This window comes from Dendrobates tinctorius, unplaced genomic scaffold (assembly GCF_039654945.1).
Source record: "Dendrobates tinctorius isolate UK_male_01 unplaced genomic scaffold, ASM3965494v1 ptg000257l, whole genome shotgun sequence".
Taxonomy (NCBI): Eukaryota; Metazoa; Chordata; class Amphibia; order Anura; family Dendrobatidae; genus Dendrobates; species Dendrobates tinctorius.
Genome location: NW_027361924.1, coordinates 4,012,440 through 4,036,193, shown reverse-complemented (window position 1 = coordinate 4,036,193; position 23,754 = coordinate 4,012,440). Strand labels below are relative to the sequence as shown.

The 23,754-nt window shown below is 47.6% G+C and overlaps 1 protein-coding gene across 1 annotated transcript in view; it reads left to right on the top strand.

Annotated features, from left to right (window-relative positions):
• SLC5A10 (solute carrier family 5 member 10) overlaps positions 1-22,496 on the top strand; it is a 104,218-nt gene extending 81,722 nt beyond the window's left edge. Inside the window, exons 14-17 of the mRNA XM_073558465.1 lie at positions 15,682-15,850; positions 20,193-20,408; positions 21,748-21,853; positions 21,966-22,496. Coding sequence (XP_073414566.1) covers positions 15,682-15,850; positions 20,193-20,408; positions 21,748-21,853; positions 21,966-22,159 — 685 coding nt within the window. The 3' untranslated portion in view covers positions 22,160-22,496. The remainder of the gene's footprint in view (positions 1-15,681; positions 15,851-20,192; positions 20,409-21,747; positions 21,854-21,965) is intronic.
• The last annotated feature ends 1,258 nt before the right edge of the window (positions 22,497-23,754 follow it).

Sequence of the window (23,754 nt, the reverse complement as noted above, 5' to 3'; positions counted from 1 at the left end):
ATATTTTGTGGAATAACCCTTGTTTGCAATTACAGCTAATAATCGTCTTTTATAAGACCTGATCAGGCCGGCACAGGTCTCTGGAGTTATCTTGGCCCACTCCTCCATGCAGATCTTCTCCAAGTTATCTAGGTTCTTTGGGTGTCTCATGTGGACTTTAATCTTGAGCTCCTTCCACAAGTTTTCAATTGGGTTAAGGTCAGGAGACTGACTAGGCCACTCCAACACCTTGATTTTTTGCCTCTTGAACCAGGCCTTGGTTTTCTTGGCTGTGTGCTTTGGGTCATTGTCTTGTTGGAAGATGAAATGACGACCCATCTTAAGATCCTTGATGGAGGAGCGGAGGTTCTTGTCCAAAATCTCCAGGTAGGCCGTGCTATCCATCTTCCCATGGATGCGGACCAGATGGCCAGGCCCCTTGGCTGAGAAACAGCCCCACAGCATGATGCTGCCACCACCATGCTTGACTGTAGGGATGGTATTCTTGGGGTCGTATGCAGTGCCATCCAGTATCCAAACGTCACGTGTGTGGTTGGCACCAAAGATCTCGATCTTGGTCTCATCAGACCAGAGAACCTTGAACCAGTCTGTCTCAGAGTCCTCCAAGTGATCATGAGCAAACTGTAGACGAGCCTTGACATGACGCTTTGAAAGTAAAGGTACCTTACGGGCTCGTCTGGAACGGAGACCATTGCGGTGGAGTACGTTACTTATGGTATTGACTGAAACCAATGTCCCCACTGCCATGAGATCTTCCCGGAGCTCCTTCCTTGTTGTCCTTGGGTTAGCCTTGACTCTTCGGACAAGCCTGGCCTTGGCATGGGAGGAAACTTTCAAAGGCTGTCCAGGCCGTGGAAGGCTAACAGTAGTTCTATAAGCCTTCCACTTCCGGATAATGCTCCCAACAGTGGAGACAGGTAGGCCCAACTCCTTGGAAAGGGTTTTGTACCCCTTGCCAGCCTTGTGACCCTCCACGATCTTGTCTCTGATGGCCTTGGAATGCTCCTTTGTCTTTCCCATGTTGACCATGTATGAGTGCTGTTCACAAGTTTGGGGAGGGTCTTAAATAGTCAGAAAAGGCTGGAAAAAGAGATAATTAATCCAAACATGTGAAGCTCATTGTTCTTTGTGCCTGAAATACTTCTTAATACTTTAGGGGAACCAAACAGAATTCTGGTGGTTTGAGGGGTTGAATAATAAATGACCCTCTGAATAAACTTTTCACAATTTAAAAAAAAAATTAAACAAAGAAATAACATTCTTTTTTGCTGCAGTGCATTTCACACTTCCAGGCTGATCTACAGTCCAAATGTCACAATGCCAAGTTAATTCCGAATGTGTAAACCTGCAGGGGGTTGAATACTACTTGTAGGCACTGTACATAATTTAAAAGGACAGGCATATAATGTAATATACTCACATTCTTCGCTGATATAATGGGTTCTTGGTTGACTGTCTGCTCTCCAATCTGTCAGTGTAGTAGTGGCAGAGTTTTGGCAGGCACCTCCTTTTATATAGACTTTTTTTTTTTGACTTTAGAAGATTATAACTAGTACAACAAGTGGACACCACCAAAAAAACGCAGCGCTAAAAAAACGCATACATGAGCATGCCAGTGCGCACGTATGCGCATCCATAGGCTATAATGGCCATTTTTAGCGCAAAACGTGCGCATACGTGCGCATGCGCTTTTTTGCAGGGCCAAAAAATGCAACATGCTGCGTCTGTAAAATACAAACGCACACCCCAAAAAAACGCAGCGCATGAAAATCGCATACGTGCGCTTGCCAGCGCGCAGGTATGCGCACCCATGTTAAATATAGGGGAAAAAACGCATGCGCACATATGTGTTTTTTTCCAGCGCAAAAAAATGCAAATGTGAAACCAGCCTTAGTGCACATGGCAGGCTAATTTGTCCAGTCAATGTACTAATTATTATGTTTTCTAACTTGCCACCCACTCTTTTTAGGTTTATATTTTCTCTCCATTCTGCCAGCACTATAGGAGCTGGAACTTTTTTTTTCCATCACTTCATGCATTGCTTCTGCCAGTTTTCAATGACTTGCTTACCCTAAACTGAGAGACTTTGTTGCGCCTGTATGCAGTTTGACAGATAGTAGGGCAGAAGCAGAAAGATAAAGGCCCACTTCGACTTCCTCTAGGGAGACAGCCGCCCCCACTTCTATCTCTTGTAGAGAGATACCTGCCCCCCACTTCCTGCAGAAAGAAAGACCTGCCCCACTTCCTGTAGAGAGTCCAAGACACCCCCCCACACACACTTTCTGTAGAGCAATACTCATCACCACAAAAATCTATCCCCACTTCCTATAGAGAGATACTGGCCTGCTTCTACTTCTTTAGAGAGACAAAGACCCAACATGGCTTCCTGTAGAGAGGTAAATCCCCGCCCCCCACTCGCTGTAGAGAGACAAAGCGCCACCACTTCCTGTACACAAAGCCATGCCCTCACTTCCTGTGGAGAGAGAAATCCCTGCCCCACTTAAAGTAGACAGCCCACCCCACTTCCTGTAGAGAGGAAGCCCCACCCCCATTTCCTGTCGAGATAACCTCGCCCCACTTCCTGTAGAGATAAAGACCTGCCCTCTCTTCCTGTAGAGATAAAGGCCCATCCCCACTTCCTGTAGCGAATAAGGCCCGCCCCCACTTCCTGTAGAGATAAAGGCTCGCCCCCACTTCCTGTAGAGAGAGAGAGGCCCGCCCCTACTTCTTGTAGAGCGATAAAGGCCCGCCCTCACTTCCTGTAGAGAGATAAAAGCCCGCCCTCATTTCCTGTAGAGATATAAAGCCCCGCCCCCACTTAATGTAAAAATGTAAATACCCACCCCACTTCCTGTAGAGCTATAAAGCCCCACCCCCATTTCCTGCAGAGAGATAACGCCTCGCTCCCACTTCCTGTAGAGAGATAAAGCCCCGCCCCCACTTCCTGTAGCGAGAGAGAGCCCCGCCCCCACTTCCTGTAGCGAGAGAGAGCCCTGCCCCACTTCCTGTAGCGAGAGAGAGCCCTGCCCCACTTCCTGTAGCGAGAGAGAGCCCCGCCCCCACTTCCTGTAGCGAGAGAGAGCCCTGCCCCACTTCCTGTAGCGAGAGAGAGCCCTGCCCCCACTTCCTGTAGCGAGAGAGAGCCCCGCCCCCACTTCCTGTAGTGAGAGAGAGCCCTGCCCCACTTCCTGTAGCGAGAGAGAGCCCCGCCCCCACTTCCTGTAGCGAGAGAGAGCCCTGCCCCACTTCCTGTAGCGAGAGAGAGCCCTGCCCCCACTTCCTGTAGCGAGAGAGAGCCCCGCCCCCACTTCCTGTAGTGAGAGAGAGCCCTGCCCCACTTCCTGTAGCGAGAGAGAGCCCTGCCCCACTTCCTGTAGCGAGAGAGAGCCCCGCCCCCACTTCCTGTAGCGAGAGAGAGCCCTGCCCCCACTTCCTGTAGCGAGAGAGAGCCCTGCCCCACTTCCTGTAGCGAGAGAGAGCCCCACCCCCACTTCCTGTAGCGAGAGAGAGCCCTGCCCCACTTCCTGTAGCGAGAGAGAGCCCTGCCCCACTTCCTGTAGCGAGAGAGAGCCCTGCCCCACTTCCTGTAGCGAGAGAGAGCCCCGCCCCCACTTCCTGTAGCGAGAGAGAGCCCTGCCCCACTTCCTGTAGCGAGAGAGAGCCCTGCCCCCACTTCCTGTAGCGAGAGAGAGCCCTGCCCCCACTTCCTGTAGCGAGAGAGAGCCCTGCCCCCACTTCCTGTAGCGAGAGAGAGCCCTGCCCCCACTTCCTGTAGCGAGAGAGAGCCCTGCCCCCACTTCCTGTAGCGAGAGAGAGCCCTAGCCCACTTCCTGTAGCGAGAGAGAGCCCTGCCCCCACTTCCTGTAGACAGCAGCTTACACAGAAGGGAGACTCCTACTAGAATTTTTGGGGGCTGGAGACATAACTTTGGGTATAAAGTTCTCTGATTTCACTTCCCTCCGGGGCCTCACAAGCTTCGTCTTTGCACATTGCCATGACCGATCCTCAGCTTCCAGTTACCCATGACAGTAATGGCCGTCGTTCCACCCCTGGCGGTATTTGTTTTGCGCTATATAAAATCATCAGCCCTCATAAGAGAAGATGATGGTGACTACTTTCATTATTAAAAAGACATTTTCTCTTAAGCTCGTTATTCAGGATTAATGAAGAGATGTAAAGTTGATTCCATCTGTCTGGAGATCACACATCTAGGTCAGCGATTATACCGTAAGTGCCGAACCTGCGTGAGATATCTATCAAGACGTGAGACACGGTAAAAATGCAGACAAGTCGCTGCATGACGGAGTCTGCTACCTGAAAGTGCATTGTTCACCTTCAGCCTAAAAATTACTGTCAGGAGGAACTGCACCGTCTATCACCCCAGGACTATGGGAGATGATCTGGGGTCAGAGACGTGGAGCAGGGAGTCCACTAAGGTCTTCTCTTGGTCTGGAGGACCCTGATGTCAATCGATCGTCCAGGAGTTCAATGTGTGCTGTGTAATGCTTCAGTTCTCCTGTGGGGGCACTGTTATGGATTTGAACACTTTCCCTACAGATCACAACAGATTGCAGTCAGTAGTACTCTGTTATCAGAGCGCAGTTTTTTTTTAGTATGGATTTTATAATGTCAGCACAGATGTGTGCTTACGTTGCTCACCAAGTTCCCAGCGCTGAATGTTTACTTAAAGGGTTATATACCTTCTTCACAATTGGGATATTGTCGGATTGTGCTTGTAAATGCAAGCTATTTTGCAATTTAGTGCTTATTAACATTTTCAGCCGTCCTTGAGATATTAACACATTACTTTTGTTTACAGCTGGTTGCCTTGGAGACCGACCACCACACCTAGACAACAGAACAATCACAGAGCTTACAAGATAATTTCTATAGAGTTTGTAAGCGCTGTTTTGAAGCTTGAATGCACTGTTACCTCCTAATCCTGGACAGCTATAGCTCAGCGTTACAAGGTAGACAGCAGCGGTGGTCGGTCTCCTAAACAACAAGCAGAAAAGTAAACAAAAGAAAAGTGTTAATATCTCAAAAAACGGCTGCAAATTGTAATAAGCAGTAAATTGCAATAATGCTGCTATTTACAAGCTCCATCTGATAATGGCCATTTAGGAGGACCGGAATAACCCTCTAATACTTAGAAATAGAGAAATTGCACCAAAGTATAAAATCTTTCTTTGAATTCAGCAGATCATTATCGGATGTGACCAATTTTACATTCTAAAGGCTGGGACAATGGATATTAATTAACAATTAACATATCTGTCTCATTAACGGCTCTAATTATGGGAGGTGTCAATAATTATTTACTTTCTCATCAAAACCGGATTACAAAGATGTGTTCAAATTCCTGCAATGGAGTTTTGTTAAATATAGCTGTTGGTCGGCACTTTGGTATGGTTCTTTCCTGGCTTAATTTCTGGCTTCTTTCTGTAACTGGTTCAAACTTGGTTCCCGTCTTGGCTATGTTCATAATTCACATTTGTCACATTTGAGTTGTGAGGGTTCAAGGAAAAACACAAGGAAATCCTAGTTTCACTCAATAGTTTTGCTGCCACGGTCACTACTTCCAGCCCTTCTTGTCTGGGTTAAGGATAATGAGGTGGCCAAACTTGACTTGGTCTCATCACAGATCGATTCGGACAAATTTGACTTTACCCCATCACAGATCAATTTTGCCATGTTTGACTTGACCGCATCACAGATCGCTTCGGCCATATTTGACTTGGTCCCATCACAGATCGGTTCATCCATATTTGACTTGGTCCCATCACAGATCAATTTTGCCATGTTTGACTTGACCGCATCACAGATCGCTTCGGCCATATTTGACTTGGTCCCATCACAGATCTATTCGGCCATATTTGACTTGACCCCATCACAGATCAATTCGGCCATATTTGACTTGGTCCCATCACAGATCGATTCGGCCATATTTGACTTGGCCTCATCATCACAGATCAGTTCTGCCATATTTATTTGGCCCATTACAGATCAATTCGGCCATATTTGACTTGGTCCCATCACAGATCGCTTCGGCCATATTTGACTTGGTCCCATCACAGATTGATTTGGTCATATTTGACTTGGCCCCATCACAGATCGGTTCATCCATATTTGACTTGGTCCCATCACAGATCAATTTTGCCATGTTTGACTTGACCGCATCACAGATCGCTTCGGCCATATTTGACTTGGTCCAATCACAGATCGATTCGGCCATATTTGACTTGGCCTCATCATCACAGATCAGTTCTGCCATATTTATTTGGCCCATTACAGATCAATTCGGCCATATTTGACTTGGTCCCATCACAGATCGATTTGGTCATATTTGACTTGGCCCCATCACAGATCGGTTCAGCCATATTTGACTTGGTCCCATCACAGATCGATTTGGTCATATTTGACTTGGCCCCATCACAGATCGGTTCATCCATATTTGACTTGGCCCCATCACAGATCGATTCGGATATATTTGACTTGGCCCCATCACAAATCGATTTGGCCATATTTGACTTGGCCTCATCACAGATCAGTTCTGCCATATTTATTTGGCCCATTACAGATCGATTCGGCCATATTTGACTTGGTCCCATTGTAGGGAAGGTGACCGGACGGACGGACTAGTCAGAGTGAAGAAGGAAAGGTTTGCACAGTGTAGGTAGGTGTCAGTTATTACAGTGGGGAAACAGCTAGGAAAGTGTAGTGGACGTGCAGTACCTTGGGTTGACCATTAGATGGCAGGGAGGAGTGTGAGCAAAGGACTTGACATCAGCTTAGGGCTTTAGAAACCGTAGGTCATGGGGGGCAGGGTCACAGTGACAGGGGACCGGGAGAGCTATAAATACTGAGGGAGGGTTCCAGAAGGTTCCAGTCCCTAGGGGGAGCTCCAGTGACAGGAGGACTCCTGACCTGTCAGGAGCGTCGATGATCGAAGAGGGGACGGTGTATGCATACACGTCCCCAGTGTAACGTACGGTGTGTAAGAAGCGGCCCTGGAAACGGAGGGCCGTGAGGTAAAGAAAGAGCGGTGTGCTCTGAGGCCGTCAGACGGACGGCAAGTGAGAAATAAACTTGGACTTGTTGCACCCAGAACCTGCCTTCATCTTGTCTCTGTTTCTTCTCTGCGCGGTAAGAATTGGGACCACCCCCCCAGCACCGACCCTACATTTGGCGTAGTCGGCAGGATTGCCGCCGCTAATACGCTATCTTCCGCGGCAGGCCTGCGTCTGAAGGACTGAGAAAAACTTGGGCTGCTCTATTTTGGATTTTAATCATCTGTGGATTACAATTGGCTTACCTGTGGATTACAAATTGGGAGCGCTGTGGTGACTCAGTGGTGCTGACAGAAGATCCGGGGCGGTACCAGCTGCTGCGCAAGATGGCGGCATTGCTACAACGCAGGGGAGAGGTCCGAGTGTTTCCAGTCGTGTTGAATGGACTGGGGCCCCCTCCAAGGTACCCCCGTGGACAGCAGTATGTGCCCGGAGGCCGACGCTCCCATGTACTGGACCCTGGCAGATGGGTGGAAAGGTCTGCCAATGCCCCACCCAGCAGGAGGAGTGGCACAGAAGAAAAGCTTGGCTGCGGCTGTCTGGCGCCATTCGATTGCTGCCCAACGGACGGTATGAGACGCTGCGGGTGTCGGGGCATCGGCCACCTAGAGTGGCAGTGGCGGCGGGAGACTGAGTTGCGCCAGAAAATGTCACCCCCAGGGCCCCGGACAGGCAGCGGGGTGCTGAGCTGGGAAGCGGAGCCTGTGCGGAGCCAGCGAGAACGGCCGCCAATACCAACGGAAGGCCTCTCTGTGGAGTCCCTGATCCTGGAGGCTGACTACGCTGAGCAGCGGATCGCGGAGCGTAGACCACGGAAGGAGCCGCATGAGGACATGGTGGAGGTCACGGTGCCGGGGAAGGTGAGAGTACCTCCAGCCCCACCAGCGACCTCACAAGCGGCCCCCACTTTTCTGCCACAGCGCGCCGTCCTCTGCGCCCCGGAAGGCCTAACTACACCGGGCCCTGTGTCGTACGCGAAGTTGAGCGAGGCCCCCGCCCACGTTCCCGAGCTACCCTGCCCGGAGCCACCAGTGCGGAGCTCGATTACAGACGACGCTGCTGTGCTCTCCTTACCGGCAACAGCGGTTTCAGTGGAACTGGCAGTCACTCCGGCCCCGTTAAAAGTTCTGAAAGAGGCCTGTTCTGTGGCCGTGGGAATGCCGGTGCTAGAATCGGTAGCGACCTATGTAACCGGCCTGGATAAGCAGACCCCTGAAAGCACGGCTACCCCCGTTCATCATCCGGCTCCAGCGGCTGCTGGGCCGCAGGTATCATCGGCCGCCTCTGCCCCACGCGCTCTTTTGGCAAAGTCCCGCCCACCGGACTCTGAGACTGGCGCGACACCCTCCGTTTGAGTTGCGGAGGTTATTAAGGGGAAGAAGGCTCGGGAGCAAACGATTTGGAAACAGCTGCATGAAAAGGGGGAGGCTGGCATGGTGGTAAAGAGATCACGGGGACGGCTGGTATACACCAACATCGATAGAGGATACGGTTTTATCCGGGATGAGACTGGACAAAAGGTCTATCTTAATGTGGCCTCTATTCGTCACGGCCGGGCTCTACATGAGGGGAACTGGGTGTCGTACTACAAGGAGTACTGCCCCCGTGGCTACTACGCGATAGCTGTGGTTGCTGAGCCAGAGGGCCGTGAACCCACGTAGTAAGAACTCTTAGGACACTCCCTATACCCCGGGTGCTCCACGGCTGTGGGGCCCCTCGCTGCCAGCCATCTGGGAGTGGTTTGAACTCTCGAAATTTCGTTGCACCGTTGTGCCAAAGCATAAGGACAGTTGATGTATATGTTAATGAAAATTTGATATAAGAAGTTAAAGTTGTTGGTTGTAGTAAGCCTGGCAAAGCGGGGTGTTAAGAAGCGAGGGAGTGCATATGTCCATGGAAGGGGGGGAGAAGAAAAAAACATGTGATGTTTATGTTGTTATATGTTGGTTTTAAAATGAGCAAAAGAAAATGAAAAAAAATATATAAAAATGGGTACTTGTGCTATTATAAAGTTGTTTAATGTATAATATGCCAAAGTAAAATGCAACAGGTCCGGGTAAGGGAAGGTCTGCGGGACCAAAGGAAAGTGTGAGATCCGGTAGGGGTCTAAGAGTTGAGGAGGTCTGGGAGACCGGGACGCCGACCATGACATGTAATTGAAAGAAGGGTAGATGAGTTGGAAGACGTGAGAGACAGCCGTCCTAGGTCAGGTCCCCAACACCACGGACACCCCTGAAGGAGGAAGGCGGGCGCTGGTAATGATCTGGAAGGTAAGAGACCTTGATCATGGCGTACCGAATAGTGGAAGGTGACAGTAGGGGAGAGTAGGGGAAGGTACACGCCATAGAGAGAATATGGGTGTACCTAGCCCAATTTGAAAGACGTTGTCATGTGGCGTGCGCTCTGGTGAGTAGCAGTAGGTGCTCCCAGTATGGTTTGGCCCCCGCAGATAGTGGGTTTGGCTCAACAGCTGGTCCGACAACAGAATGTAGGTGTAGCTTCAGAACGACGAAGGCAGGGATGACGATTGTCGAGGACGACAATGGACAAAGGAAGGGCGAGTGTAGGGAAGGTGACCTGACGGACGGACTAGTCAGAGTGAAGAAGGAAAGGTTTGCACAGTGTAGGTAGGTGTCAGTTATTACAGTGGGGAAACAGCTAGGAAAGTGTAGTGGACGTGCAGTACCTTGGGTTGACCATTAGATGGCACGGAGGAGTGTGAGCAAAGGACTTGACATCAGCTTAGGGCTTTAGAAACCGTAGGTCATGGGGGGCAGGGTTACAGTGACAGGGGACTGGGAGAGCTATAAATACTGAGGGAGGGTTCCAAAAGGTTCCAGTCCCTAGGGGGAGCTCCAGTGACAGGAGGACTGTGACAGTCTGTGCGCTGTGAGGAGAATCTAAACCAGGGGGACTGAGGAGAGAGAACGTCAGGGGGGTGGTCCTGACAGGAAGAACCGCAGAAGGGACGAGGCACTGGGTGTGAGACACCGTATTTGACACGACGACTGATCAGTGGAAGCGCTGTTGGTTTACGGGCCTAAGGGGGCCACAGTGATGGACCTGTCAGGAGCGTCGACAAGCAAAGAGGGGACGGTGTATGCATACACGTCCCTAGTGTAACGTACGGTGTGTGGAAAGCGGCCCTGGAAACGGAGGGCCGTGAGGTGAAGGAAGTGCGGTGTGCTCTGAGGCCGTCAGGCGGACGGCAAGTGAGAAATAAACTTGGACTTGTTGCACCCAGAACCTGCCTCCATCTTGTCTCTGTTTCGTCTCTGCGCGGTAAGAAGTGGGACCACCCCCCCAGCACCGACCCTACACCATCACAGATCGGTTCATCCATATTTGACTTGGCCCATCACAGATCGGTTCATCCATATTTGACTTGGCCCATCACAGATCGGTTCATCCATATTTGACATGGCCCATCACAGATCGGTTTGGCCATGTTTGATTTTACCCCATGACAGACTCGGACAAATTTGGTGGGAAAATGTACCATGATGTAACGCAGTGAAAACATTGTTGTTCATCACGTGTGAACTCTTACACTGCACCAGGGTCGTCAGATGTCCTTCCTCTGTTCACCTCGCCATCTTGCTTTCTCGTAGAGAGTCAGTGATTTGTGAGGACACATCCTGTGACTGTAGAGACTCTCTATGATGGTAGATTGGAAGAGGCATAAGTGGGGAGTAGTCTGCACTTATCTCCGTGTGTCATCACCCACAATCCTTACCTGTCGCGATTGTTCGCAGTCTGTCTGGATTGAGCAGCCCAGTGACGCCCGCTTATCGTGCATTCAGGTGACGGAGAACGACAATTGTACCAAGTGACCTGGATTATTTTTTTATTGAATTTAATGAGTGTTGTTGAGGTTGGGAAAAAACAATATGATGACTCATGGCGAGTGGCGAGGAGGGCGGGGATACAAGTGGCTATATATTATCTTAAAGTGGAAGTAACAGATTCATTACTTATAATGATAAGCATTTATTTAAAGGAAAGTTTCTGTCATCGCAAAATGTTGCATAGATGACTGAGAACAACTAAGATGGAGAGTAAAGCGAGTCCCTTTAAATGTCTTTGTCTATGGGGCTCACTCAGAGTAATTAGAGAGGGTAATTGCACTAAGCTGTGGGAGGGGCAAAGAAAAGACTTCCTGGTCGTGTGGAATCACATGATCCCTCTTGCCCAATCAGCAGTTCAAGGAACACGAGAGCGGCGTCTACATGTGTTTTGCTTGGCCTCTTAAAGGGCCAGTGCATTCTAACTTTAGCTCTGTTGCGCCAGGTTTTATTAAGACCCTTCCTAACATTACATTATCCTGTGCCGCTCCAACTTTGATGTGATATTATTTTTACGGTTATGATTTTCATTTTTTTTCTGTTTTGAGGGTAGGACCTTAACTTTCCCATTGTTTTGGTCCGTGCCTCTTTTTTGGGGTATGCATGCCAAATTTTCAAAATTTGTCTACCGGGAATCAGGGATAAGCTGCTTCCCGTGCAAGCCTTATTTCTGCCTCCTAAATCTGCTTCTGATTGTCAGGGTTTGTCTTCATGGCAATGCAAAGGGTTTGAACTGCTCCATGGAAGACGTCTACCATGTCCAGAAGATTTGCCGCCCATGTCAGGAGTCTGGAAGGTCTTCAGTTTTTCTGCTGGCCTCCTGGACATCCTGGGAGAGTTGGTTTAGGATGAGGAAAGAACGATCCCAATGACTCCGCTCCATTGTTTTGGTCTAAGCCGTGCCCCATTTCCAGACTTTTGCAGAAAAAGTGGACGGGGATCAGAAGACTTGATAGATATGGCAATCTGATGCTGCGGTTCGGCCGCTCAACGTGGCTTTCTTTCCTCTTCACTGTCATGTAGACTGGATCTTGGCTCTGAAAAAAAAAACACCTCTAGATCCTGCAGACGATCATATCACTCAGACTCCCCACCAAGCATCGTCAGCACCGGCACACCCCGGCAAGCAACAGCGTTTTAATTCCACCCAACGCCAAGGAAGCCACTAAAATGCCACACCTCGGTAATTGTTTTCAGCTTTTGTCTCACGCGCAGAGCTTTCAATTAAACTTCCCCCGTGAGGGAGCAGACCCAGGACGACCCAGCTGTAAATGAAGGAATCTTGGCGCCGGCACAAAGGCGAGATACAAGAAGCGGCTGAAGACTCCTGATGGCTGCAGGGTTCCTTATCTCATCGGATTCGGGAAGCGTACAATGAGGATTTCACTTCTGTATCTCCCGTCGTACCCTCCGAATTCTGCCAGCAGCTGCATATGTTGCGCAAAGCTTTAGTCGGATTTAATAGAAAAAAAAAATAAGTCACGTGATGATGGAGTTGGCATTGTTATCAGTCTTACTTTTTTTGCTGGATATGCAATAATGGCTTCAGCTAGGAAATAATGTGGCGCGTGATCCATAAATGAAGCCACATCCTCAACTGAAAACTCGAAAGCCGTCAGAACTCGCAAAAAAAAACAAAAAACGAAGGCTTAACGCTTTTTTTTTTTTTTTGGAAGCGTTCCTTGATACATCTCCTTTGTTCCCTGGCATAAACCATATAGATCCTTTGTCTATGGAGCTAGTAAAAAAAAAATGCCTTTTTCAAAATTACTTCCAAATCTGTGGCGCTCGGAGTTCTGATTTTCATGTATAGACATAGTGTTAATGTATAGGCGTCAGGTTACTATTGAGATATAAAATGCCTAGAGCCAAGCTTGTCTGGATCAAGGGCTCTTGTCTCGGGGATGGGACGCGATTACAACATGACAGGTCCTTCAACCTCTTGCTCAGACCGTTGTAATTAATGGCTGTTTTTTCCATTCTGTGGTTTGAGAACCAAGTGTCTCTCCATCCACCCCGAGGTCACATCATCGATGTAACATTGTATTATTGTACTGGTAAAGAATCCGTTCTGGAAATCCATAGAAGTTTCATCACGTATGAAGATGACTTCATTTGAGCCCTACGATTGGAAGGTGCATAGAAAAAAGGACAAACGCATACATAACGTCCTTTTTTTGGGGAACAGGTAGCAGCGATATTTTTTTCATCCATCTTGGTGTACCAACAGGTCTCGTCACCGAACTAAGTGTGCCACGTGGTATGAGGGTTTGTAACATGTTAACCAGTGGAGGTTGGATGATATCATATGCATATACAGTGGCATTCTACATCAGTCTTCCTCTTCCTTTCCTAACTTATTCTTCTGATGAAGGGCTCAAATATTGAACAAGTAGTAGAAAATGAAGTCCGGCGAAACCCTTGGAAGGCATGATAAGATGGGTATGCGGCTCACTCTTGCCGTTTTCCTTTTGGAGCATTGCGTAAGAACTCCACTAGGAATATCTATCTTTGGAATGAATGATATGCGGAGCCTGCCGGCGCTGCAACGAAAGGAATAATAGTCAAAATATTAAGTCACCCGACACAAAGAATGTGACATAGGTACATCACCGCTGAAATATGTGGCATTGTGATTATAACAGACAACTATCCTCATCTGTCAAATTGAGCTGTCGTGAGTGGGACCTCTAAAGATGGAATTTAGCTGAAGAATGGGAAGAATCTCTACAAAGAAGTAGCTGAAGATGGAGCCTAGCCATTGAAGGAATGATAGGATGAAGTAAAAACTCAAAGACTGGTAGAAAGTGAACCTGACCAAAAAAATGGCACAGCCAAAGAAAGGATCTGACTCAATGCCAAAGATAGAACATAGCCAACGGCTGAACAAAACCAAAGACTGAACATAGCCAAATACCGAACATAGCCAATGGCAGGACAAAACGAAAGACTGAACATAGCCAAAGACCGAGCAAATCCAACGGCAGGACAAAACCAAAGACTGAACATAGCCAAAGACCGAGCAAATCCAATGGCAGGACAAAACCAAAGACTGAACATAGCCAAAAACCAAACATAGCCAATGTCAGGACAAAACCAAAGACTGAACATAGCCAAAGACCGAACATAGCCAATAGCAGGACAAAACCAAAGACTGAACATAGCCAAAGACCGAGCATAGCCAATGGCAGGACAAAACCAAAGACTGAGCATAGCCAATGGCAGGACAAAACCAAAGACTGAGCATAGCCGATGGCAGGACAAAACCAAAGACTGAACATAGCCAATGGCAGGACAAAACCAAAGACTGAACATAGCCAAAGACCGAACATGGCCAATGGCAGGACAAAACCAAAGACTGAACATAGCCAAAGACCGAACATAGCCAATGGCAGGACAAAACCAAAGACTGAACATAGCCAAAGACCGAACATAGCCAATGGCAGGACAAAACCAAAGACTGAACATAGCCAAAGACCGAGCATAGCCAATGGCAGGACAAAACCAAAGACTGAACATAGCCAAAGACCGAGCATAGCCAATGGCAGGACAAAACCAAAGACTGAACATAGCCAAAGACTGAGCATAGCCAATGGCAGGACAAAACCAAAGACTGAACATAGCCAAAGACCGAACATAGCCAATGTCAGGACAAAACCAAAGACTGAACATAGCCAAAGACCGAACATGGCCAATGGCAGGACAAAACCAAAGACTGAACATAGCCAAAGACCGAACATAGCCAATGGCAGGACAAAACCAAAGACCGAACATAGCCAATGGCAGAAGAAAGCCAAAGACCGATCATAGCCAATTGTAGAACATAGCCAATGGCAGGACAAAACCAAAGACTGAACATAGCCAAAGACCGAACATAGCCAATGGCAGGACAAAACCAAAGACCGAACATAGCCAATGGCAGAAGAAAGCCAAAGACCGAACATAGCCAATTGTAGAACATAGCCAATGGCAGGACAAAGCCATAGACTGATCATAACCAATTATAAGACAAAGCCAAAGACTGAGTGTGGCCAATGGAAGGATAAAGCCAAAGAGTGAACTTAACCAATGGAAGTTAATGATCCAAATAAAGAAACAAGACGATCCGCACCACACAAACCAATGCGGCCCTGCCAGGAATATAGTATGCAATGTCACGACAGCCATCTGCATGGAAATCTGGGCATTCAACCTGGACTCTCGGGTGGTCAATCAGATATAGCAGTGAAATGAATGATTCTTGAGAAAAAAGAGATGGCACTCACCGGTCTCAGTTATCCATATTTTTATTGAAGACGGTTAAAACATGTTGCCGGGGGAAATGGCAGGATAAAACCAAAGACTAAACATAGCCAATGGCAGAAGAAAGCCATAGACTGATTATAGCCAATGATAGGACAAAGCCAAAGACTGAGCATAGCCAATGGTAGGACAAAGCCGCAGAGTGAACATAACCAATGATAGGATAAAGCCAAAAAATGAACATAACCAGTGGTAGGATAAAGCCAAAGTGTGAGCATAGCTAATGGCAGGACAAATTCAAACACTAAACATAGCCAATGGCAAGACAAAGCCAAAGACTGAGCATAGCCAATGATAGGACAAAGCCTGAGAATAGACAATGATAGACAAAGCCAATGGAAGAACAAGAAAACCCATGGTTTTATCAGTCAGAATAAAATAATATTTCTTCAGCAGAAATCTAGCGTTGAACTGCTGAGATTTTCTTTCACAAGTTTACATGTTTTTTTTGTCATTATTTGCAGGATTGTGACCGTGGTCCTTGTGATAATCAGCGTGGTCTGGATTCCCATCCTGCAGAACGCCAACAGCGGACAGCTCTACGTCTACATCCAGTCCGTCACCAGCTACCTGGCTCCCCCGGTCACAGCCGTGTTTGGCTTGGCAGTCTTCTGGAAGAGAGCCAACGAGCAGGTAAACCCCATCTGTGCCGATCCCGTACACACCATACTGAACAATAGTCATACCACAATAGGGCGCACCCAACCAACACAATGTATCCTCCTCACACAATGTATGGAGTCACTTTCTGTAAAGTAAATAAGGTCACTGATCACAATGAACGAGAACGTGGAGTCTCCTGTCAGAAAAATCACTCTAATGACTTAAATGGGGATGATTGGGGAGTGGATCACGGTTGTGTCATTGTTCTTCGCTTTTAGTCGAGAGTTTTCTCTGTTTTCTGGACGTGGATGTCATTTGTCATATATTAGCAATGCTTAATTACCCTAAAAACACAGGATTTAAGAATAAGTAGACAAAATAGCGCAGTACGACAAGTCAGACGGCTTACTAAGCAATGAAGTCATGGAACTTCTCATTCCACTTGCTTCATATTGAGCTTGTGTTTGCACCGGCTGAGAAGGGTTTACACCAGTGTTCCCCAACTCCAGACCTCAAGAGCCACCAACAGGTCATGTTTTCAGGATTTCCCTTAAAATTGCACAGGTGAGATCTGCTCACCTGCACAGGCAATAATTCTACCACCTGGGCGATACTAAGGAAATCCTTAAAACCTGACCTGTTGGTGGCTCTTGAGGACCGGAGTTGGAAAACACTGATTTACACATTACGGATGGCACGTTGGATACCTTTCGTCTATATGAAGCCTAAGGGGTTCACCAAAGTTCAGATGACAGGACAACTGTGGTGGCTCAACTGGAGGACAGCCATGTTGTTTAATGGGAATCCTCAAGTCAGTGGTGGCACTAACAGATTGGTATCACTGATTAGAGGAGGTTATCTGATGAAGAAAGCCTTTTTTCAGTATCAAGTGATCAGCAGGTCTCCTAATCCATTCCTAACCTAATCCTTGTTTCTTGACTACACTTCAGCCAAGCCCCTTGGCTACTACATCTGGCACTTGTAGTGCCACTCCTAGATGTTTCTGACTATGTTCCTGACTTCCATTGGCTTGTCGAATCCTGTCTGATCACATGGTAAGAAATCCCGGCTCCATTATTGACCTAGGTTCTGCTTCCACCATCACTAATATTTTGACTTTTTTAGAAGAATCCTTCTTCCGCAACGTCCATACCCTTTTCCACTGGGTTACAAGTGGAAAAACAAGGAACCCCTCCCTGACTCCGATCTAGCCACTGCTAAACCGAAAAAGGCTTCTAGAGTCCCCATTCTGACCACTGGTCCTTTATGGAGAACCCTATGGTCCTTCCATTTCTGATGATGATGGAGAAAACAGCTGGTCCTTTAGGACTTACTTGGTTCCATGAGGACCATATGTTGACTCCTAGTTTAGAAAACCCACATTTGAATACCGTATTGGGCGCTTCAACCCTAATACAGGTGGTTCGCCCCTTTTAGTTTCCTTATGGAGCAGAGAGTGACTACAAAGGATAGTTTAGTCAGCAGTTCAGTGCATGCTATATCATACGTAGCTTCCCGGGATGTGTCTGTCCTGCAGATTGTCGGCATTTAACAGGCGTTAAAAGCCAGAGGCAAAAAGCTCAATAATCCGGCGTTAATGCGACAGGCAGGATCCAGGAGTGTGGAGTGAGAGAGAGTCGTCATCTTCATTTGGGATAATTGCTGCATTGTGAAAACAGGTGTGTGCAGATTCCTGGGTTCAAAATAAATCCCAATCCTCCTATTAATCCCCCCTCCCCTGATAAAAACCCATTTATAACCGCGTCTTGTGGGGGGGGGGGAGTCGTATCTGGTAAAATTCATTCCGGCTTGTTCTGCTGTTCTGAGGCACTGAGTATCAGTGTTAATGTTTGTAAACCTTCACATTCCTGCAACAATTGTCTCCATGGTAACAGACTACAAACAAACCCTGCGTAGTCTGAGCCTACAGAGGGGGAGCAACTTTTTTTTTTATCATCAACCATGTAAACTATTTCTCTATATACTGGTAACTGAGACAGTTCTCTCTCGTTCTGTTCTTCCAGGCAATCTATCATGTAAGAGATTCCTCTTTTTCCCATCCCCCTCCCTTTGCCAATACATGCTTGATTGGCTCTTTACCTGTAGAATATGACAGATACTTTTCAACATGTTCAAGCCTAATTTCTAGGACCCTGGCCATAAAACTTCCGAGAAAGTTCAACATTTTTGCCTTTGTGCATCAGTTCCTGCAAAAAAAAATGCTGATGTTGAAAGGGACATACAGGATCAGATTCAGCAGCCGAATATGTACAGTGGGGAAAAAAAGTATTTAGTCAGTCAGCAATAGTGCAAGTTCCACCACTTAAAAAGATGAGAGGCGTCTGTAATTTACATCATAGGTAGACCTCAACTATGGGAGACAAACTGAGAAAAAAAAATCCAGAAAATCACATTGTCTGTTTTTTTTTTTCATTTTATTTGCATATTATGGTGGAAAATAAGTATTTGGTCAGAAACAAAATTTCATCTCAATACTTTGTGATATATCCTTTGTTGGCAATGACAGAGGTCAAACGTTTTCTGTAAGTCTTCACAAGGTTGCCACACACTGTTGTTGGTATGTTGGCCCATTCCTCCATGCAGATCTCCTCTAGAGCAGTGATGTTTTTGGCTTTTCGCTTGGCAACACGGACTTTCAACTCCCTCCAAAGGTTTTCTATAGGGTTGAGATCTGGAGACTGGCTAGGCCACTCCAGGACCTTGAAATGCTTCTTACGAAGCCACTCCTTCGTTGCCCTGGCGGTGTGCTTTGGATCATTGTCATGTTGAAAGACCCAGCCACGTTTCATCTTCAATGCCCTTGCTGATGGAAGGAGGTTTGCACTCAAAATCTCACGATACATGGCCCCATTCATTCTTTCATGTACCCGGATCAGTCGTCCTGGCCCCTTTGCAGAGAAACAGCCCCAAAGCATGATGTTTCCACCACCATGCTTTACAGTAGGTATGGTGTTTGATGGATGCAACTCAGTATTCTTTTTCCTCCAAACACGACAAGTTGTGTTTCTACCAAACAGTTCCAGTTTGGTTTCATCAGACCATAGGACGTTCTCCCAAAACTCCTCTGGATCATCCAAATGCTCTCTAGCAAACTTCAGACGGGCCCGGACATGTACAGGCTTAAGCAGTGGGACACGTCTGGCACTGCAGGATCTGAGTCCATGGTGGCGTAGTGTGTTACTTATGGTAGGCCTTGTTACATTGGTCCCAGCTCTCTGCAGTTCATTCACTAGGTCCCCCCGCGTGGTTCTGGGATTTTTGCTCACCGTTCTTGTGATCATTCTGACCCCACGGGGTGGGATTTTGCGTGGAGCACCAGATCGAGGGAGATTATCAGTGGTCTTGTATGTCTTCCATTTTCTAATTATTGCTCCCACAGTTGATTTCTTCACTCCAAGCTGGTTTGCTATTGCAGATTCAGTCTTCCCAGCCTGGTGCAGGGCTACAATTTTGTTTCTGGTGTCCTTTGACAGCTCTTTGGTCTTCACCATAGTGGAGTTTGGAGTCAGACTGTTTGAGGGTGTGCACAGGTGTCTTTTTATACTGATAACAAGTTTAAACAGGTGCCATTACTACAGGTAATGAGTGGAGGAAAGAGGAGACTCTTAAAGAAGAAGTTACAGGTCTGTGAGAGCCAGAAATCTTGATTGCTTGTTTCTGACCAAATACTTATTTTCCACCATAATATGCAAATAAAATGAAAAAAAAACAGACAATGTGATTTTCTGGATTTTTTTTTCTCAGTTTGTCTCCCATAGTTGAGGTCTACCTATGATGTAAATTACAGACGCCTCTCATCTTTTTAAGTGGTGGAACTTGCACTATTGCTGACTGACTAAATACTTTTTTCCCCACTGTATACGTCCATCAGACCAGAGGCTTCATATATAATCTCCTAGGGGTCTTTAAGACACATTGGAAACAAGGAATGCTGGGACGTGTCCTCCACTGGTGACAAAAGTGAGGGTGGAAGCAGCGAACTTCTCATCATCCTTTGATCCTTTTCGCTATAATGTGTAGAACAAATAAGAACAGATCTGTGGTGGGTCACTGAGTGAATAAATGAGGCTCCTCCTTTGTTTCTGCTCCCTTAGTAGGAGGAGCATGAAACAAGTCTGTGCGGCAGAGAGAGGCAGTCCACTGTATAGCACATAGAACTTCCCATGCCCACCAGACAGGCAGTTACTTTGTGTCTCGGAATCCAGAAGCAACTTATTCTGTACAGACGTATGATGATGGATAACGTAACGGTACAATATACGGTATAATACTACGACCTGATGGTGGTATAATCAGCATGAAGTCTACTAGCTCCTGCACACGTCACGTCTCGTCTCCTCTCTCCTCACAGGGAGCGTTCTGGGGTCTTATGGTCGGCCTGGTGGTCGGACTGGTACGGATGACTATGGAGTTTGTGTATCCCATCCCCCGCTGCGGCGTTCCCGACGAGCGTCCGTCCATCCTGAAGGACATTCATTACCTGCACTTCGCCATCATTTTATGTGCATTGACAGTGGGAGTAGTGGTCGGGATAAGCCTATTATCGGAGCCGCCGCTGCACGCTCAGGTAGGTGTAAAGCCGCGTGACATTATACAAGACACCAAGAGATCGGGGGGGGGGGGATGGCGTCCTGTAAAAACCGTACCGCGCCTGCGTTACAGATGTCTTACAGCTATTTTAAGGGGGAAAAAATAAGTAAGAAGACATATTGGGCATGCATCAGTCTCCACCATCGCTGGTGAGATACAGAATGTGTCGCCATATCCTGCACCAGCGGTGACACCATGTGCAGAGGAAATTAGCGTGTTTCCGGGTTAGGATGGGGGTGTAATGACGCGGCAGCGTTGGCTCTTTGCGTATAGTTGCAGAATCTGACACTCTACCACTAAGAACTCTCCTCCTCCTCCAATGTATGGGTTCACATAGTTTTGCTGACTGACCCAAGTGTTTGGAATATATCAGTCCTCGTGGACACGATGGGTTTTCTTCTGCTCTCAGATTAGAGCAGAGGATGTGATCACAAATAGCGCCCTCTCTCTCCTCCACCTTATCATCCATTGCCGACATAATACCGCCATACAATGCTCAATAATAAAAGTACAATCCAGCTCCCCTCGGCTTATCCATCTCCTGCAGCTGGTGGGGCCATTGCATCTTTTGCTCACCCTACAATCTGTATTTTTAAGGGGGTTGTATTGTGTTTTGCTTTATTTCTCCAGTGAGACAAGTTGAAAGCTGCCTTTCTTTTCTTTTTTTTTTTTTATTTATTGCTGCCTGATCTGATGCCAAGTGTACAAGAGCTGGCGCCAGGGAAAACAGCGCAATATTTAATGCCGAAAAACGGTGCCAAAGCCAAACGCTAATCTTGTTTTGTGCGACAGAAATATTTTCTGTTTTTAGCCAGTTTTTCTGTTTGTCCTGGCTCAGTGGGTAAGCAGATGTGCCCTGCTGCACAACTAACCAATTTCTTTATGATCACCTGGCGCTCAAGGGGTAAAGGTATAAAGGAAGTCCTCAATCTACCATCATGGCTGCCACCCAGCATCTCGGGTCTAAGAACTGTAAGGGTCATTTAAAGGGGTTGTACAGGACTTAGATATTAATGGGCTATCCTTAGGGCATTAGTGTCGGTGGTGGTCCAACACCCAGCACCCCACGGTCAGCTGCGACCGGACATATAGAGGCGAGAAAGCACAGCTGCATACACCGTGTAGTGGCCGTACTCGGTACTGCAGCTCAGATCACATTCACTTTAATAGGAGCGGAGTCGCAGTACCCCAGAATGTCCTCTACACTGTGCACTGAGGACGGATGGGGGTCGGACCCCCACTCATCTCAAGAAAGGGTCATCATTATATAACCCCTTAAAGAAGAGCAATGATCTGTATATATCTCTGCTCCACAGGTAAAAAACCTCACCTGGTGGACAATACCCCGCGGAAGAAGCCCACCCGAGATCACACTCAGGAAAGTGTCCACTCGTAGCCACTCAGCCCCTGGAGAAATTGATGGTGGGTTCAGTTGTGCCCATTTGGTACCGTAGGGTAATTTGTGTATGGGTGGGTTGGTAGGGCATTCTGGATACCATTCGATATATATATTTTTTTTCATTTATTTGTACAGGCCCAGCCAACTGTCCCCCCCGCGGCCGGACCTGGAGCACAATGTTGTGTAAACCCCCCACAGAACCAGTGGAATCTTCCTCCCCCATTCAACAAAGAAGCATTCAGGAGGAACCATTCTGGGCGCGGGTGTGCTGCATTAATGCCATCATTCTCATGTGCGTCAACGTTTTCTTCTATGCCTATTTTGCTTGAAGACCAAGAGGAACAGGGAAAAAAAAACCAAAAACACTGCAAAAGCATTACCCACGAGTGCCCTTTATATTAACCACTTCATTGCCAGCCATCAGTACATAAGGTCACAGAGCGGCCTCCATTGCCAGCGTGTGCCAGGGTGAATCACATGCCCAATGAAGGACGGCACCGCACACATGTGTAGAAGTCAGCAGATTGAGTTTCCTGCCCTTTTAACCTCACATGACGCATGCTTTTTATACAGGAGCCAAGATGGCGGCCCACCAGCGGCACGTGACATTCCTGACAATGTGCCCTCGTAAAGTACAATTATCGAATAAAAGGTGTTATTAGTGGAGCTGCCGCCTGCCCGTCACTGACAGCGGGGGCTCATACTGACGGCTTTTTACTGCGATGACTCTCAGAAAATCATGACAGTCACAAATAATTCCCACTCTCCAAATAATGAATCACTGACCGAAAGCCGCAAAGACGGACAATTAAAGGGAAAAGTCATCAGATCCTATTAGTCTACAAAGATGTCTGACCCGGGGGAGGGGAACAGGCCAGTGCTGCCTGTAACAGCGATGACCGAAGCGTCCCCCTGAAATAGAGATGACCGAAGCTTGCCCCCATAACTGTGATTACCATGGTGTCCCCCCATAACTATGATGGCTCTGCATCCCCCCATAACAGCGATGACCCGGCATCCCCCATAACAGTGATGACCACGGCGTCCCCCCCGTAACAGTGAGAAAAACCGTAGCATCCCCACATAACAGGGATAACCTTTGTGCCTCCTGATAACAGCAATGACCACAGTGTCCCCCTGCATCAGCAATAGTTGCAGCTTCCGCCATAATAGAAAAGGACTGCGGTGTCCCCCCATAACAATGACCACAGTGACCCCCCCATAATAGTGATGACTGCAGTGTTCCCCCCCATAACAGACCGCACCATTCACCCATGACAGCAACAACCATGGTTTCCCCTCCATAACAGTGATGGCCACAGCGTCTCCCGTAACAGAGATAACCACAGCATCCCCCATAACAACGATAACCGCAGGGTCCCCCCATAAGTGATAACCACAGCTTCCCCCCATAGTGCACTGTAGCTGTTGCGGCCAGTGTCGCACTGTAGCTGTTGCGGTCAGTGTCGCACTGTAGCTGTTGCGGTCAGTGTCGCACTGTGTAGCTGTTGCGGTCAGTGTCGAACTGTAGCTGTTGCGGTCAGTGTCGCACTGTAGCAGTTGCGGTCAGTGTCGCACTGTAGCAGTTGCGGTCAGTGTCGCACTGTAGCAGATGCGGTCAGTGTCGCACTGTAGCAGATGTGGTCAGTGTTGCACTACGGTGGTTTTTACAGGTGGCTGTTACTGCGATTTCCTGTAGTAGCAGATCAGGACACATTCCCTAATTTCTCCATGACAGACGTGATCGGTGATATATTAGTTAGATATTGTGGGGGCTCTGACTGTGGGGACTTGGTAACCCGTTTCTCAGGAATAGTCAGAAATCTATGGAGCCATATTGTACAACTATTGACAGATTTCATAAGGAGGCATATGGCGATTGGGGAAGTAATCACCCTCTATACAGTACAAGTGAAGGCAGGAC